Here is a 15,010-nt window from a genome sequence, read left to right as displayed (position 1 = left end):
CATTTATCTATTACTCATTGTAGTCACATACCTTTGATAAATAGCATTGAGTCACGGCCCCAGGCTCTGATCGCCGATAACCGGGCACGCCCTCAGCTGATAACAGGGCTACTGCCGCAACGGGGCTTCTAAAATTAAAACATTCCATATAAGCCCCAGTTACAAAGTTAAAGGAGTGGAAAAAAAAGAACCAGAGCTAGTCCTACCTGCGACGCTACCACAGAATAGATGACCAAGGGGGAGACCAAGACAGACATCAGACAGATAGGCCGGCAGGTAGACAGGACAACAGTCGCATGTCAATGACGTCGCTTGTCAAAAGAAAAGTCCCGATTTATATAGGGACTCTACCATCACGGTTGGCTCACTGTTAACTGCCCAGCGCCACTCACAGCACCGCAAATTAATTGCCATTTGGCCAGACAGCTGTAACCTGCTACACAGTGATGGATAAAGCTGGAAACAGTATCTGTATATTCGTTAATGTTCCCATCTGCTGCCTCTCTAAACATCAGCCAGTTCAGTTGTCTCAAAACAATCCTGGAGAATCGCAACACTCTCATCACTCCATTTTTAAACACATTTTTAAAACTCATCTTTGATTAACAAAATTAAATATTAAAAAAAAGTGTTCCTTGGAAAAGTTATTCACGCCTTAAAATTGCTTGAATGTAACTACACTGTTGCCTCATTTAGTATACGTGGTTCTAAGAATATGCAACAATTAGCCCCGCCTCCATTCCAGTTCAGAAATCCACAAGTTGACGTGTTTTCACAGTTTAGAGAAATAATGCTTTTGAACTTTTTCATTGTGAAATCTATTATTTGCATTTGTCCCAATGGAGACAAAGGTGATGGCAGCAGGTAAAATAGTTCAATAATATGTTTAGTTGAAGAGAAAAACTTTGGATGGAGCCCATCCTCCTCTGACAAGACAATAAATGTGCATTTCAATCAATTTGGGATATATTATCGCCTTATAATTTCAGGGCTAGGGTTAGGTTGGTTGGTTAATATTACAGCTAGAACATGACGGCTGCACAAATAGATTTTTAAATGCCAGTCACAGTTTTTATTATATTTCTTACTGTAGTATTGCAATTTCAGAGATGAAAAAAAAAATACAGACATAACTGAAATGCGGGACACTATTTATGTATTGAGGGACGCACCAATTTCGGGACTGTCACCCTAAGTTGTCGTCTGCCCACGAAAACTCAAAGAAAAAACGTTTCCATTTTTAGTACGTTGTTGTTGTGTAAACATACCCTGAATATTCAGGCCTTTTGCCATGAAAACCGCAAGATGAAAAAAAATATATATAAAATCCAGAATAGCCAAACCATCAAATAGCCTATAAAATTTAGCTAAAGAAAGGAGAAAACAAAGGCTGACTTCAGAATGAAATAAATTGTACTAGCATACTATTCAGAATTCAGCTCAATATGTGCTTTTGTGTATGTTCAAAAAGTGTGGAAAGAATACAAAAATTATAATAATTGTAAGAACCAATAGAATCACGCATTGCATAGACTCCCACTCATGCAAGTCTGGAGAATCATGACTGTTAATGAAGAGGGAGGGATTATCATTAATTAGCCAAAGTCTGTATGGTACAAAAAAACCAAAGGGCAGCATCTCAGCAGTGTGACTAACTGTTGAACAATGGCAGGAAGTTGGTGTGCTCTTCAGTCTCTGGCACTTTGTGTTTGGCTCTTTGCGTTCAGTCATGCTGTTCCACAGTGGAGTAATCTGCCCCAGAATCCTCAAACTCTGATGTTCCAGCAAACTGACCAGCGGTTTCAACAGCAAGCTAGTCAACAGTTTCCTCAGTCAGTTCAACAGCAAGCTAGTCAACAATTTCCTCGGCCAGTTCAGCAACAAACTAGTCAACAGCTTCCTCAGTCAGTTCTACAGCAAGCTAATCGGCAGTTTCAACAGCAAGCTAGTCAACAGTTTCCTCAGTCAGTTCAACAGCAAGCTAGTCAACAGTTTCCTCGGCCAGTTCAACAGCAAGCTAGTCAACAGTTTCCTCAGTCAGTTCAACAGCAAGCTAGTCAACCGTTTCCTCAGTCAGTTCAACAGCAAGCTAGTCAACCGTTTCCTCAGTCAGTTCAACAGCAAGCTAGTCAACAGTTTCCTCAGTCAGTTCAACAGCAAGCTAGTCAACAGTTTCCTCAGTCAGTTCAACAGCAAGCTAATCGGCAGTTTCAACCGCAAGCTAGTCAACAATTTCCTCGGCCAGTTCAACAGCAAGCTAGTCAACAGTTTCCTCAGTCAGTTCAACAGCAAGCTAGTCAACAGTTTCCTTTTTCAGTTCAACAGCAAGCTAGTCAACAGTTTCCTCAGTCAATTCAACCACAAGCTAGTCAGCAGTTTTCTCAGTTTCAGCCTAAGCATCCAGTGGCACAGGCAGAGCCCCTTGACAAATGTGCTGTAGCTGATTCTGAGCAGATCCAATGTGGACCACCTGGTATTAGTGGTGCTGAGTGTGCAGCTATCAACTGCTGCTTTAATGGACAGCAATGTTACTATGGGAAGGCTGGTAAGATTGAGTCAATGCAAAGTGTTCATGTTAAACTGATTTTCATCAATAACCTGCTCTTGTAACTCATTCCAGTGACTGTCCAGTGTATAAGAGATGGTCAGTTTGTGGTAGTGGTGGCTAGAGATGTGACGCTGCCTCGACTGAGCCTGGATTCTGTCCGTCTCTTGGGTGGAAGTGACCCATCTTGCAGTCCTGTGGGATCCACACCTTTCTTTGCTATATACCAGTTCCCTGTCACTGCATGTGGCACGAGCATGATTGTGAGTAGCTGCTTGTGTTTTTTTTTTATGTGTGGGTTAGGATGGACTGGATGCCAACAGTGTTACTATTTGCAGGAGGACAGTGGATATGTGGTGTATGAAAACCGAATGATCTCCTCGTATGAAGTGGGTATTGGACCACTTGGTTCCATCACAAGGGACAGCCATTTTGAGTAGGTGACCTATGCTTTATCATAAATGTTAATCATTGACAACTGCTACAAGCTCATGGTTTGTCCAGGCTTCTCTTCCAGTGTAGGTACTCTGCTACTTCTGTGGAAGCTCTGGTTGTGGAGGTCAACAGTGTTCCTCCACCTCCACCAGTAGCTGCTCCTGGACCCCTCAGGGTTGAGCTTAGACTGGCAAATGGTCAATGTGTCACTAAAGGCTGTGCAGAAGGTAAGTGTTTGTCCCAAGTATAACTAACGCCTCTCAAACTCCAGGTTGCAGCAGTTTAGTTTAACACTGTATCCTCAGGGGATGAGGCGTACACATCCTACTACAGTGGTGCTGATTATCCAATTACAAAAGTCCTGCGGGAACCTGTGTATGTTGAGGTGCGCATTTTGGAGAGGACCGACCCCAACATTGTCCTGATGCTGGGACATTGCTGGGCGACACAAACCCCCAGTCCACTCAGTCTACCCCAATGGGACCTTCTGGTTGATGGGTGAGTAAGGCCAGTCTTTATCCATGTGCTGTAAGGCTTTTCTGAATGCCTCTTTGCCTTTCAGATGCCCTTACCAGGATGATCGTTACCTGACCACATTGGTTCCAATGGCTGGATCTTCGGGTCTTCAGTTCCCAACCCACTACAAGCGCTTTGTTGTGAAGATGTTCACATTTGTAGATCCAGCATCACTGGCTCCTCTGCAGGAAACCGTATGCTCTGCAGCCTTACCTCAAGCCTTAATTTTAGTGCTTTTTATATTGAATTATGGCTTAACCCTTTCCCCTCTGTTAGATCTTCATCCACTGTAGTACAGCGGTGTGCCATCCCTCTTCTGGCACCTGTGAGCAAAGCTGCACTAGGAAAAGTGAGTGCTTGCTGTAAATTGACTTCAGGAATAACATTTTATTTGAATGCCTCATGCTTCTATCACTCTTTTTTAGGAAGAGATGCGCACGTCAAGACCATCTCTAGTGGGCAAACTGTGGTGTCTAGTGGAAAAGTTATCCTGGTCATGTGAATTTAGTGTTTTCAATAAACTTCCTGAAACTCAACATTAGTTTCTCTTTGGTATTGATTTCTGACTGGAGTTGGATGTTTCTCAGTTTGATTTATAGGGCTGTACTACTAAACCCTTTTTATTTTTGTGCAAAGAGGTTTTAGACTTGAACTACATGGGCCAAGCTTCTACCCAAGCCATTTAACTTAATTATTTGCTAAGCTCTAGTTGCTGTCTTGGGGCCCCTCAAATTAAGGGTTGTGTAACTTCTGATTGTGGCTTAACATTTGATTTATGGCTGGACTAACATAACTGCCCGTAGTGATACTCAAGCATGGCCAATCCCCTGTAAGGTCACTTGTTGGCTTTTTTTTCTTCAGTCATGCAAGAATAGCATTATCTGGAATAAAATATGCATCAACCTGTACTTGTCCTTTTATCCCAAGTTTATTACCTTTTTTTTCAGGATAGTCCTAGTAATGTTTGAGAAGTAGACTGCTTTAAGCATTAATCCCTTAACTATTATATCCACCCTAGGTTGCTGTCCAAGGCCTTGTTTACACCTAGTACTAAGCATAAAAAAAAAAAATCCAATCACCAGTTAACTGGTAAATCCAAAAATGGTGGTTTTTGTTTGAGCTTGTCTATTTTTGACCACTCCTAGAGGTAGTCAAACATATTTAACCAGATTGATTTCATAGAGTAGATGCTCATGTGTTTGAAGATCTGCAAATGTAGACCCTCTCCTTTAATAGATCAGGACAGAAGTGGACAAATGAGACCAATTAAAACGCCAGATGTAAAAAGGAATTTCTACTTGTGATCCAATCAACCAAAATGCACCTTAATAACGGGTGTGAACAGGGCTTGAAAACATTGCATATGTGCCCATGCAAGAATTGCCCTTATGAGTTTGTGAGTGTGCACTTACACATGACTAGTTATTTGGTCTTAAAGTCTCTCTGTAGTTAATGTTATCCCTTACAGGGATAGTTCACCCAATTATGAAATTTACCCTCTGATTTACTCACCCTCAAATCATCCTAAGTGTATGTGACCTTCTTTCAGACGAACACAATCTGAGTTATGTTAAATGTCCCGGCTCTTCCAAGCTTTAGTCAAAGTTTAAATTTTAGTCGGAAGTGTTTAAAAAAATATGTTATTCTTACACAAACACACATTCACCTCAGAAGGCCTTCATTTACCCCCACAGAGCTGTGTTGATTACTTTTATGATGGATGGAAGCACTTTGATGGACTTAGTAAATCATGGGGTAATTTTTATTTTGGGGTGAACCAACCCTTTAAATGTCAAGTCTTTTATTGTCAGATGCACAGAACAACACACGATTAACTGGCACTGAAATTCTTATGACAAGACACCGCATAGTAACCTGACATTACATAACATATAATATACTAGGTGCAAACAGTTAACTAAAGTGACAGTGTATAAATGACTAAAGGAAAGTGAAGAGAGATGATCATTGTCCATTTAGGAGTCTGATGGCCCTTTTGAAAAAAACTTATCCAGTCTTTGTGTGCGGGCCCGGATGCTTCGGTATCGCCTACCTGAAGGCAGCAGGGTAAAAAGATTGAAGGATGGATGGTAACGGTCTCTTAGAATCCTGCCCGCTTTCTTGAGGCATTGTGTGTGGTAGTCGTCCTGTAGGGCTGGGAGCTTCCTGCCGATGATGAACCCTGCAGACCCAACCACACTGCGTAGGATTTCTCTGTCCCTGTCAATGCAGTTCCCATACCACACTGTGATACAGCCAGTCAGTGTGTTCTCAATTGTACATCTATAGAAGTTAGTGAGGATGACTGGGTCCATGCCGAACTTCTTCAGTCTCCTCAAGAAGAATAGGCGTTTCCGGGCCGCTTTGACCACCTTGTCCGTGTGAGCAGACCAGGTAAGGTCATTGCTGATGTTGCCCCCGAGTAACTTAAAACAACCGACCTTTTCCACTACATGTCCATTGATGTGCAGGGGTGCATGCTCCTCCCTCTGTCTCCTCCTAAAGTCCACAATCAACTCCTTAGTTTTTCTGATATTGAGAGAGAGGTTGTTGTCATGGCACCATGTCACCAGAGTGTCGACCTCCTCTCTGTAGGCTGACTCATCTCTGTCAGAAATGCAGCCCACAATGAATGTGTCGTCAGCAAACTTCACAATGAGGTTGTAACTGTGGTTTACTTCGCAGTCATCTGTGAACAGGGAGAACAATAGAGGGCTGAGCACACAGCCCTGGGGCGTGCCTGTGTTGGTGATCAGTGTGGATGAGGTGCGGTCACCGATTATCACCACCTGTGGCCTCCCCGTCAGGAAGTTGTGGATCCACTTACATAGGGAGATGTTTAGTCCCAGATCCACGAGCTTGGAGACGAGTCTGGAGGGGATGATGGTGCTGAATAAAGAGCTGTAATCAATGAACAGCATTCTCACATACGTATTCCCCTTGTCCAGGTGGGAGAGAGCAGTGTGCATGGTTCAAACTCAAGGAAAAATGAGTTAGATCTAAATATTGTTACTTATCAGGGTAAAACAATTGAGGTAGTTTCATCTTATAAATATTTAGGATTTTTAATTGATGATCATCTTTCTTTTAAGCTTCATATACAGAATTTAGTGAAAAAGTTGAAATTGAAGCTAGTTTTTTTCTTTAGGAACAAATCTTGTTTTACTTATTCTGCCAGAAAAAGGATAGTCGAGGCTACATTTCTCTCAATGATTGACTATGGTGATCTGTTGTATATGAATGCCCCATCAAAGTGTCTTCAGATGTTGGATGCTGTGTTTCATGGAGCTTTAAGGTTTATTTCAAATTGCAGACCCCTCACTCATCACTGTACACTTTACTCCACAGTGAATTTGCCCTCTCTGTCAAATCGCCGGCTTACTCACCTTTATATTTTTATTTATAAGGGCATCATAGGCAGACTACCATGCTACATATCCGAATTTCTTTCTTTTACACAGAGTACTTATGGTTTACGGTCCCAGAAAATTCTCTCATTGAATGTACCTCAAGCCCGGACAGAGTTTTTCAAAAAGGCTTTCATGTTTTTTGGACCTTCGACTTGGAATGACCTACAGAAAACACTTAAACTACAGTGTCTAGTTTCCTTGAATGATTTTAAACGTTATGTTAAATCTATAGAACATGAGTCCATCCACATGTGCAAATGTTTTAAGTAATGGCACTTTTATTTTGAAATACACTTGAGTAGTCTTTGCCCTTTTTGTGTTTGTTTTGTGATTGCGACATAACTGAAATGCGGGACACTATTTATGTATTGAGGGACGCACCAATTTCGGGACTGTCACCCTAAGTTGTCGTCTGCCCACGAAAACTCAAAGAAAAAACGTTTCCATTTTTAGTACGTTGTTGTTGTGTAAACATACCCTGAATATTCAGGCCTTTTGCCATGAAAACCGCAAGATGAAAAAAAAATATATAAAATCCAGAATAGCCAAACCATCAAATAGCCTATAAAATTTAGCTAATGAAGGAGAAAACAAAGGCTGACTTCAGAATGAAATAAATTGTACTAGCATACTATTCAGAATTCAGCTCAATATGTGCTTTTGTGTATGTTCAAAAAGTGTGGAAAGAATACAAAAATTATAATAATTGTAAGAACCAATAGAATCACGCATTGCATAGACTCCCACTCATGCAAGTCTGGAGAATCATGAATGTTAATGAAGAGGGAGGGATTATCATTAATTAGCCAAAGTCTGTGTGGTACAAAAAAACCAAAGGGCAGCATCTCAGCAGTGTGACTAGCTGTTGAACAATGGCAGGAAGTTGGTGTGCTCTTCAGTCTCTGGCACTTTGTGTTTGGCTCTTTGCGTTCAGTCATGCTGTTCCACAGTGGAGTAATCTGCCCCAGAATCCTCAAACTCTGATGTTCCAGCAAACTGACCAGCGGTTTCAACAGCAAGCTAGTCAACAGTTTCCTCAGTCAGTTCAACAGCAAGCTAGTCAACAATTTCCTCGGCCAGTTCAGCAACAAACTAGTCAACAGCTTCCTCAGTCAGTTCTACAGCAAGCTAATCGGCAGTTTCAACAGCAAGCTAGTCAACAGTTTCCTCAGTCAGTTCAACAGCAAGCTAGTCAACAGTTTCCTCGGCCAGTTCAACAGCAAGCTAGTCAACAGTTTCCTCAGTCAGTTCAACAGCAAGCTAGTCAACCGTTTCCTCAATCAGTTCAACAGCAAGCTAGTCAACAATTTCCTCGGCCAGTTCAACAGCAAGCTAGTCAACAGTTTCCTCAGTCAGTTCAACAGCAAGCTAGTCAACAGTTTCCTCAGTCAGTTCAACAGCAAGCTAATCGGCAGTTTCAACCGCAAGCTAGTCAACAGTTTCCTCAGTCAGTTCAACAGCAAGCTAGTCAACAGTTTCCTCAGTCAGTTCAACAGCAAGCTAGTCAACAGTTTCCTCAGTCAATTCAACCACAAGCTAGTCAGCAGTTTTCTCAGTTTCAGCCTAAGCAGCCAGTGGCACAGGCAGAGCCCCTTGACAAATGTGCTGTAGCTGATTCTGAGCAGATCCAATGTGGACCACCTGGTATTAGTGGTGCTGAGTGTGCAGCTATCAACTGCTGCTTTAATGGACAGCAATGTTACTATGGGAAGGCTGGTAAGATTGAGTCAATGCAAAGTGTTCATGTTAAACTGATTTTCATCAATAACCTGCTCTTGTAACTCATTCCAGTGACTGTCCAGTGTATAAGAGATGGTCAGTTTGTGGTAGTGGTGGCTAGAGATGTTACGCTGCCTCGACTGAGCCTGGATTCTGTCCGTCTCTTGGGTGGAAGTGACCCATCTTGCAGTCCTGTGGGATCCACACCTTTCTTTGCTATATACCAGTTCCCTGTCACTGCATGTGGCACGAGCATGATTGTGAGTAGCTGCTTGTGTTTTTTTTAATGTGTGGGTTAGGATGGACTTGGATGCCAACAGTGTTACTATTTGCAGGAGGACAGTGGATATGTGGTGTATGAAAACCGAATGATCTCCTCGTATGAAGTGGGTATTGGACCACTTGGTTCCATCACAAGGGACAGCCATTTTGAGTAGGTGACCTATGCTTTATCATAAATGTTAATCATTGACAACTGCTACAAGCTCATGGTTTGTCCAGGCTTCTCTTCCAGTGTAGGTACTCTGCTACTTCTGTGGAAGCTCTGCTTGTGGAGGTCAACAGTGTTCCTCCACCTCCACCAGTAGCTGCTCCTGGACCCCTCAGGGTTGAGCTTAGACTGGCAAATGGTCAATGTGTCACTAAAGGCTGTGCAGAAGGTAAGTGTTTGTCCCAAGTATAACTAACGCCTCTCAAACTCCAGGTTGCAGCAGTTTAGTTTAACATTGTATCCTCAGGGGATGAGGCGTACACATCCTACTACAGTGGAGCTGATTATCCAATTACAAAAGTCCTGCGGGAACCTGTGTATGTTGAGGTGCGCATTTTGGAGAGGACCGACCCCAACATTGTCCTGATGCTGGGACATTGCTGGGCGACACAAACCCCCAGTCCACTCAGTCTACCCCAATGGGACCTTCTGGTTGATGGGTGAGTAAGGCCAGTCTTTATCCATGTGCTGTAAGGCTTTTCTGAATGCCTCTTTGCCTTTCAGATGCCCTTACCAGGATGATCGTTACCTGACCACATTGGTTCCAATGGCTGGATCTTCGGGTCTTCAGTTCCCAACCCACTACAAGCGCTTTGTTGTGAAGATGTTCACATTTGTAGATCCAGCATCACTGGCTCCTCTGCAGGACACCGTATGCTCTGCAGCCTTACCTCAAGCCTTAATTTTAGTGCTTTTTATATTGAATTATATGGCTTAACCCTTTCCCCTCTGTTAGATCTTCATCCACTGTAGTACAGCGGTGTGCCATCCCTCTTCTGGCACCTGTGAGCAAAGCTGCACTAGGAAAAGTGAGTGCTTGCTGTAAATTGACTTCAGGAATAACATTTTTATTTAAATGCCTCATGCTTCTATCACTTTTTTTTTTTTTTTTTTTTAGGAAGAGATGCGCACGTCAAGACCATCTCTAGTGGGCAAACTGTGGTGTCTAGTGGAAAAGTTATCCTGGTCATGTGAATTTAGTGTTTTCAATAAACTTCCTGAAACTCAACATTAGTTTCTCTTTGGTATTGATTTCTGACTGGAGTTGGATGTTTCTCAGTTTGATTTATAGGGCTGTACTACTAAACCCTTTTTATTTTTGTGCAAAGAGGTTTTAGACTTGAACTACATGGGCCAAGCTTCTACCCAAACCATTTAACTTAATTATTTGCTAAGCTCTAGTTGCTGTCTTGGGGCCCCTCAAATTAAGGGTTGTGTAACTTCTGATTGTGGCTTAACATTTGATTTATGGCTGGACTAACATAACTGCCCGTAGTGATACTCAAGCATGGCCAATCCCCTGTAAGGTCACTTGTTGGCTTTTTTTTCTTCAGTCATGCAAGAATAGCATTATCTGGAATAAAATATGCATCAACCTGTACTTGTCCTTTTATCCCAAGTTTATTACCTTTTTTTTCAGGATAGTCCTAGTAATGTTTGAGAAGTAGACTGCTTTAAGCATTAATCCCTTAACTATTATATCCACCCTAGGTTGCTGTCCAAGGCCTTGTTTACACCTAGTACTAAGCATAAAAAAAAAAAAAAATCCAATCACCAGTTAACTGGTAAATCCAAAAATGGTGGTTTTTGTTTGAGCTTGTCTATTTTTGACCACTCCTAGAGGTAGTCAAACATTTTTAACCAGATTGCTTTCATAGAGTAGATGCTCATGTGTTTGAAGATCTGCAAATGTAGACCCTCTCCTTTAAGAGATCAGGACAGAAGTGGACAAATGAGACCAATTAAAACGCCAGATGTAAACAGGAATTTCTACTTGTGATCCAATCAACCAAAATGCACCTTAATAACGGGTGTGAACAGGGCTTGAAAACATTGCATATGTGCCCATGCAAGAATTGCCCTTATGAGTTCGTGAGTGTGAACTTACACATGACTAGTTATTTGGTCTTAAAGTCTCTCTGTAGTTAATGTTATCCCTTACAGGGATAGTTCACCCAATTATGAAATTTACCCTCTGATTTACTCACCCTCAAATCATCCTAAGTGTATGTGACCTTCTTTCAGACGAACACAATCTGAGGTATGTTAAATGTCCCGGCTCTTCCAAGCTTTAGTCAAAGTTTAAATTTTAGTCGGAAGTGTTTAAAAAATTCTTACAGAAACACACATTCACCTCAGAAGGCCTTCATTTACCCCCACAGAGCTGTGTTGATTACTTTTATGATGGATGGAAGCACTTTGATGGACTTAGTAAATCATGGGGTAATTTTTATTTTGGGGTGAACCAACCCTTTAAATGTCAAGTCTTTTATTGTCAGATGCACAGAACAACACACGATTAACTGGCACTGAAATTCTTATGACAAGACACCGCATAGTAACCTGACATTACATAACATATAATATACTAGGTGCAAACAGTTAACTAAAGTGACAGTGTATAAATGACTAAAGGAAAGTGAAGAGAGATGATCATTGTCCATTTAGGAGCCTGATGGCCCTTTTGAAAAAACTGTTATCCAGTCTTTGTGTGCGGGCCCGGATGCTTCGGTATCGCCTACCTGAAGGCAGCAGGGTAAAAAGATTGAAGGATGGATGGTAACGGTCTCTTAGAATCCTGCCCGCTTTCTTGAGGCATTGTGTGTGGTAGTCGTCCTGTAGGGCTGGGAGCTTCCTGCCGATGATGAACCCTGCAGACCTAACCACACTGCGTAGGATTTCTCTGTCCCTGTCAATGCAGTTCCCATACCACACTGTGATACAGCCAGTCAGTGTGTTCTCAATTGTACATCTATAGAAGTTAGTGAGGATGACTGGGTCCATGCCGAACTTCTTCAGTCTCCTCAAGAAGAATAGGCGTTTCCGGGCCGCTTTGACCACCTTGTCCGTGTGAGCAGACCAGGTAAGGTCATTGCTGATGTTGCCCCCGAGTAACTTAAAACAACCGACCTTTTCCACTACATGTCCATTGATGTGCAGGGGTACATGCTCCTCGCTCTGTCTCCTCCTAAAGTCCACAATCATCTCCTTAGTTTTGCTGACATTGAGAGAGAGGTTGTTGTCATGGCACCATGTCACCAGAGTGTCGACCTCCTCTCTGTAGGCTGACTCATCTCTGTCAGAAATGCAGCCCACAATGAATGTGTCGTCAGCAAACTTCACAATGAGGTTGGAACTGTGGTTTACTTCGCAGTCATCTGTGAACAGGGAGAACAATAGAGGGCTGAGCACACAGCCCTGGGGCGTGCCTGTGTTGGTGATCAGTGTGGATGAGGTGCGGTCACCGATTATCACCACCTGTGGCCTCCCCGTCAGGAAGTTGTGGATCCACTTACATAGGGAGATGTTTAGTCCCAGATCCACGAGCTTGGAGACGAGTCTGGAGGGGATGATGGTGCTGAATAAAGAGCTGTAATCAATGAACAGCATTCTCACATACGTATTCCCCTTGTCCAGGTGGGAGAGAGCAGTGTGCATGGTTCAAACTCAAGGAAAAATTAGTTAGATCTAAATATTGTTACTTATCAGGGTAAAACAATTGAGGTAGTTTCATCTTATAAATATTTAGGATTTTTAATTGATGATCATCTTTCTTTTAAGCTTCATATACAGAATTTAGTGAAAAAGTTGAAATTGAAGCTAGTTTTTTTCTTTAGGAACAAATCTTGTTTTACTTATTCTGCCAGAAAAAGGATAGCCGAGGCTACATTTCTCTCAATGATTGACTATGGTGATCTGTTGTATATGAATGCCCCATCAAAGTGTCTTCAGATGTTGGATGCTGTGTTTCATGGAGCTTTAAGGTTTATTTCAAATTGCAGACCCCTCACTCATCACTGTACACTTTACTCCACAGTGAATTTGCCCTCTCTGTCATATCGCCGGCTTACTCACCTTTATATTTTTATTTATAAGGGCATCATAGGCAGACTACCATGCTACATATCCGAATTTCTTTCTTTTACACAGAGTACTTATGGTTTACGGTCCCAGAAAATTCTCTCATTGAATGTACCTCAAGCCCGGACAGAGTTTTTCAAAAAGGCTTTCATGTTTTTTGGACCTTCGACTTGGAATGACCTACAGAAAACACTTAAACTACAGTGTCTAGTTTCCTTGAATGATTTTAAACGTTATGTTAAATCTATAGAACATGAGTCCATCCACATGTGCAAATGTTTTAAGTAATGGCACTTTTATTTTGAAATGCACTTGAGTACTCTTTGCCCTTTTTGTGTTTGTTTTGTGATTGTGTGATCTAATTTGTTCTGCAATCTTGGCCAGGTCTCTCTTGAAAAAGAGATTCTATATCTCAATGAGACAAACCTGGTTAAATAAAGGTTAAATAAAATGGTCAGGGCGATAGCATCATCTGTAGACCTATTGGACCGATATGCAAACTGCATAGGGTCCAGGGTGGGGGGCAACGAGGAGCAGATTAATGGTTTGACCAGCCGCTCAAAACACTTCATGGTGATAGAGGTCAGTGCTATCGGGCGATAGTCCTTCATGTCGGTGGCTTTGCTTTTCTTGGGCACAGGGACGATGGTTGTCCTCTTGAAGCAGGTAGGGAGTACAGACAAACTTAGAGAGAGATTGAAGATGTCAGTGAAGACCCCAGCTAAATGGTCAGCACAGCCCCTGAGGGCCCTACCTGATATGCCATCCGGACCAGGTGCCTTGCGGGGGTTGATCTTTTTAAAGCATAGCCTCACCTCAGCTTCAGTTAATATAGGCACGCCACTGGCTCGGCCTTCAGGCAGTTCCACTGCAATGGGTTCACTGTCCCTCTCGAAACGAGCATAGAAGTCATTTAGCTCGTCTGGTAGTATGACAGATGCCTGGGTCTCGCTACAACCTCTCCCTTTGTAGTCTGTAATGGCTTTAAGTCCGTACCACATATGCCTAGGGTCAGAGCCATGATAACTGGACTCCACCCTGGTTCTGTAAGACCTTTTCGCTGTTTTGATGGCCTTCCGAAGGTCATATCTGGCCTTCCTGTACAAATCAGGGTCCCCGGAGTTAAAGGCGGCAGCCCGGGCTCTTAGGTTATTCCGGACCCCAGCATCAACCCAGGGCTTCTGATTGGTAAAGGACCGAACAGACTTCTTAGGAACGATGTCGGCAGGTGGAATAGATTTAACTGGGCTTAGACCCAGACAACTAGCAGACTACGCCACAATGGGACTTACACCCAAAGACTTAGTGACTTTTCGCTAACAAGGCACTCAGGTTCGTGAATGGATCAGCCAGAGACAGTGGTTGAATACAAAAATATATTTTTATTATTATTAATTTTTCTTTTTACTTTTTATAAAAATGTAAAACCAATGGAGCCATGCACACCAGAGTCACTCCAACGATTCAAGATTTCACAACCAACATATAATACAAATTTCACCGCAAATAGAATGTATTTGACACCAAATCAAATAACAAACACACAATATACTCTAGTCACAATGCACACACACACACACACAACCAAAGAGGTGAAGATAGGGCTGAAACTTACCAGTGGGAGGCTAGTGGCCCGAGCAATGAGCATCCATAACACAACACCCCACTCACACGTGCTGAATGTCACACCCACGCACTACAAGGGAAATGATCACACTTGGTGCACACACAACCACTGCACACACCACGGGACCCACCACCGCAAGGGGCACTGCTCCCACTGGCGGTCTTCAGCACCTGGACAAAAGACAAACACGTGAAAATCAACCTGAATTACACACAACAATTGCAATACACTGGTAAACCCCCAGTTAGCGATCTTTGGTCGGGGTAGACAAATGAAAACAAATAAATAATCAACCCAAATAAATCAGGAATAACGCTCTTGTATATCAGCAGCAGAAAAAGGCTTCCATACAAGAGTTTAAATAAACAAACAAAACAACAATGAGCCTATAAAATATAGACCAAAAC

At 42.5% G+C, this 15,010-nt stretch overlaps 3 protein-coding genes across 5 annotated transcripts in view; all 3 read left to right on the top strand.

The window, feature by feature from the left end:
- Positions 1 to 15,010, top strand: part of LOC306997178 (uncharacterized protein) — a 230,629-nt gene that overhangs the window by 199,062 nt on the left and 16,557 nt on the right. The window lies entirely within an intron of this gene.
- Positions 1,570 to 4,405, top strand: LOC306996605 (zona pellucida sperm-binding protein 4-like). 2 transcript variants are annotated; one of them, XM_079609312.1, is made up of 9 exons: positions 1,613 to 2,099; positions 2,137 to 2,545; positions 2,621 to 2,808; positions 2,884 to 2,981; positions 3,050 to 3,207; positions 3,286 to 3,478; positions 3,543 to 3,690; positions 3,773 to 3,845; positions 3,922 to 4,405. In XM_079609312.1, exons 3-9 carry the CDS (start codon positions 2,803 to 2,805, stop codon positions 3,996 to 3,998), a joined length of 753 nt encoding a protein of 250 aa, XP_079465438.1. In that variant the 5' UTR covers positions 1,613 to 2,099; positions 2,137 to 2,545; positions 2,621 to 2,802; the 3' UTR covers positions 3,999 to 4,405. The 2 variants fall into 2 exon arrangements, with proteins under 2 accessions (XP_079465437.1, XP_079465438.1); XM_079609311.1 differs by having other exon boundaries at positions 1,570 to 2,545.
- Positions 7,605 to 10,495, top strand: LOC306997173 (zona pellucida sperm-binding protein 4-like). Of its 2 annotated transcripts, XM_079610321.1 has the most exons (9): positions 7,737 to 8,113; positions 8,295 to 8,622; positions 8,698 to 8,885; positions 8,961 to 9,058; positions 9,127 to 9,284; positions 9,363 to 9,555; positions 9,620 to 9,767; positions 9,852 to 9,924; positions 10,014 to 10,495. In XM_079610321.1, exons 3-9 carry the CDS (start codon positions 8,880 to 8,882, stop codon positions 10,088 to 10,090), a joined length of 753 nt encoding a protein of 250 aa, XP_079466447.1. In that variant the 5' UTR covers positions 7,737 to 8,113; positions 8,295 to 8,622; positions 8,698 to 8,879; the 3' UTR covers positions 10,091 to 10,495. The 2 variants fall into 2 exon arrangements, with proteins under 2 accessions (XP_079466446.1, XP_079466447.1); XM_079610320.1 differs by having other exon boundaries at positions 7,605 to 8,622.

The sequence above is a fragment of the Phoxinus phoxinus genome, assembly GCF_949152265.1.
Source record: "Phoxinus phoxinus genome assembly, chromosome: 4".
Taxonomy (NCBI): Eukaryota; Metazoa; Chordata; class Actinopteri; order Cypriniformes; family Leuciscidae; genus Phoxinus; species Phoxinus phoxinus.
Note: the sequence above shows the minus strand (reverse complement) of the source record. Positions and strands in the feature narration are given on the sequence as shown.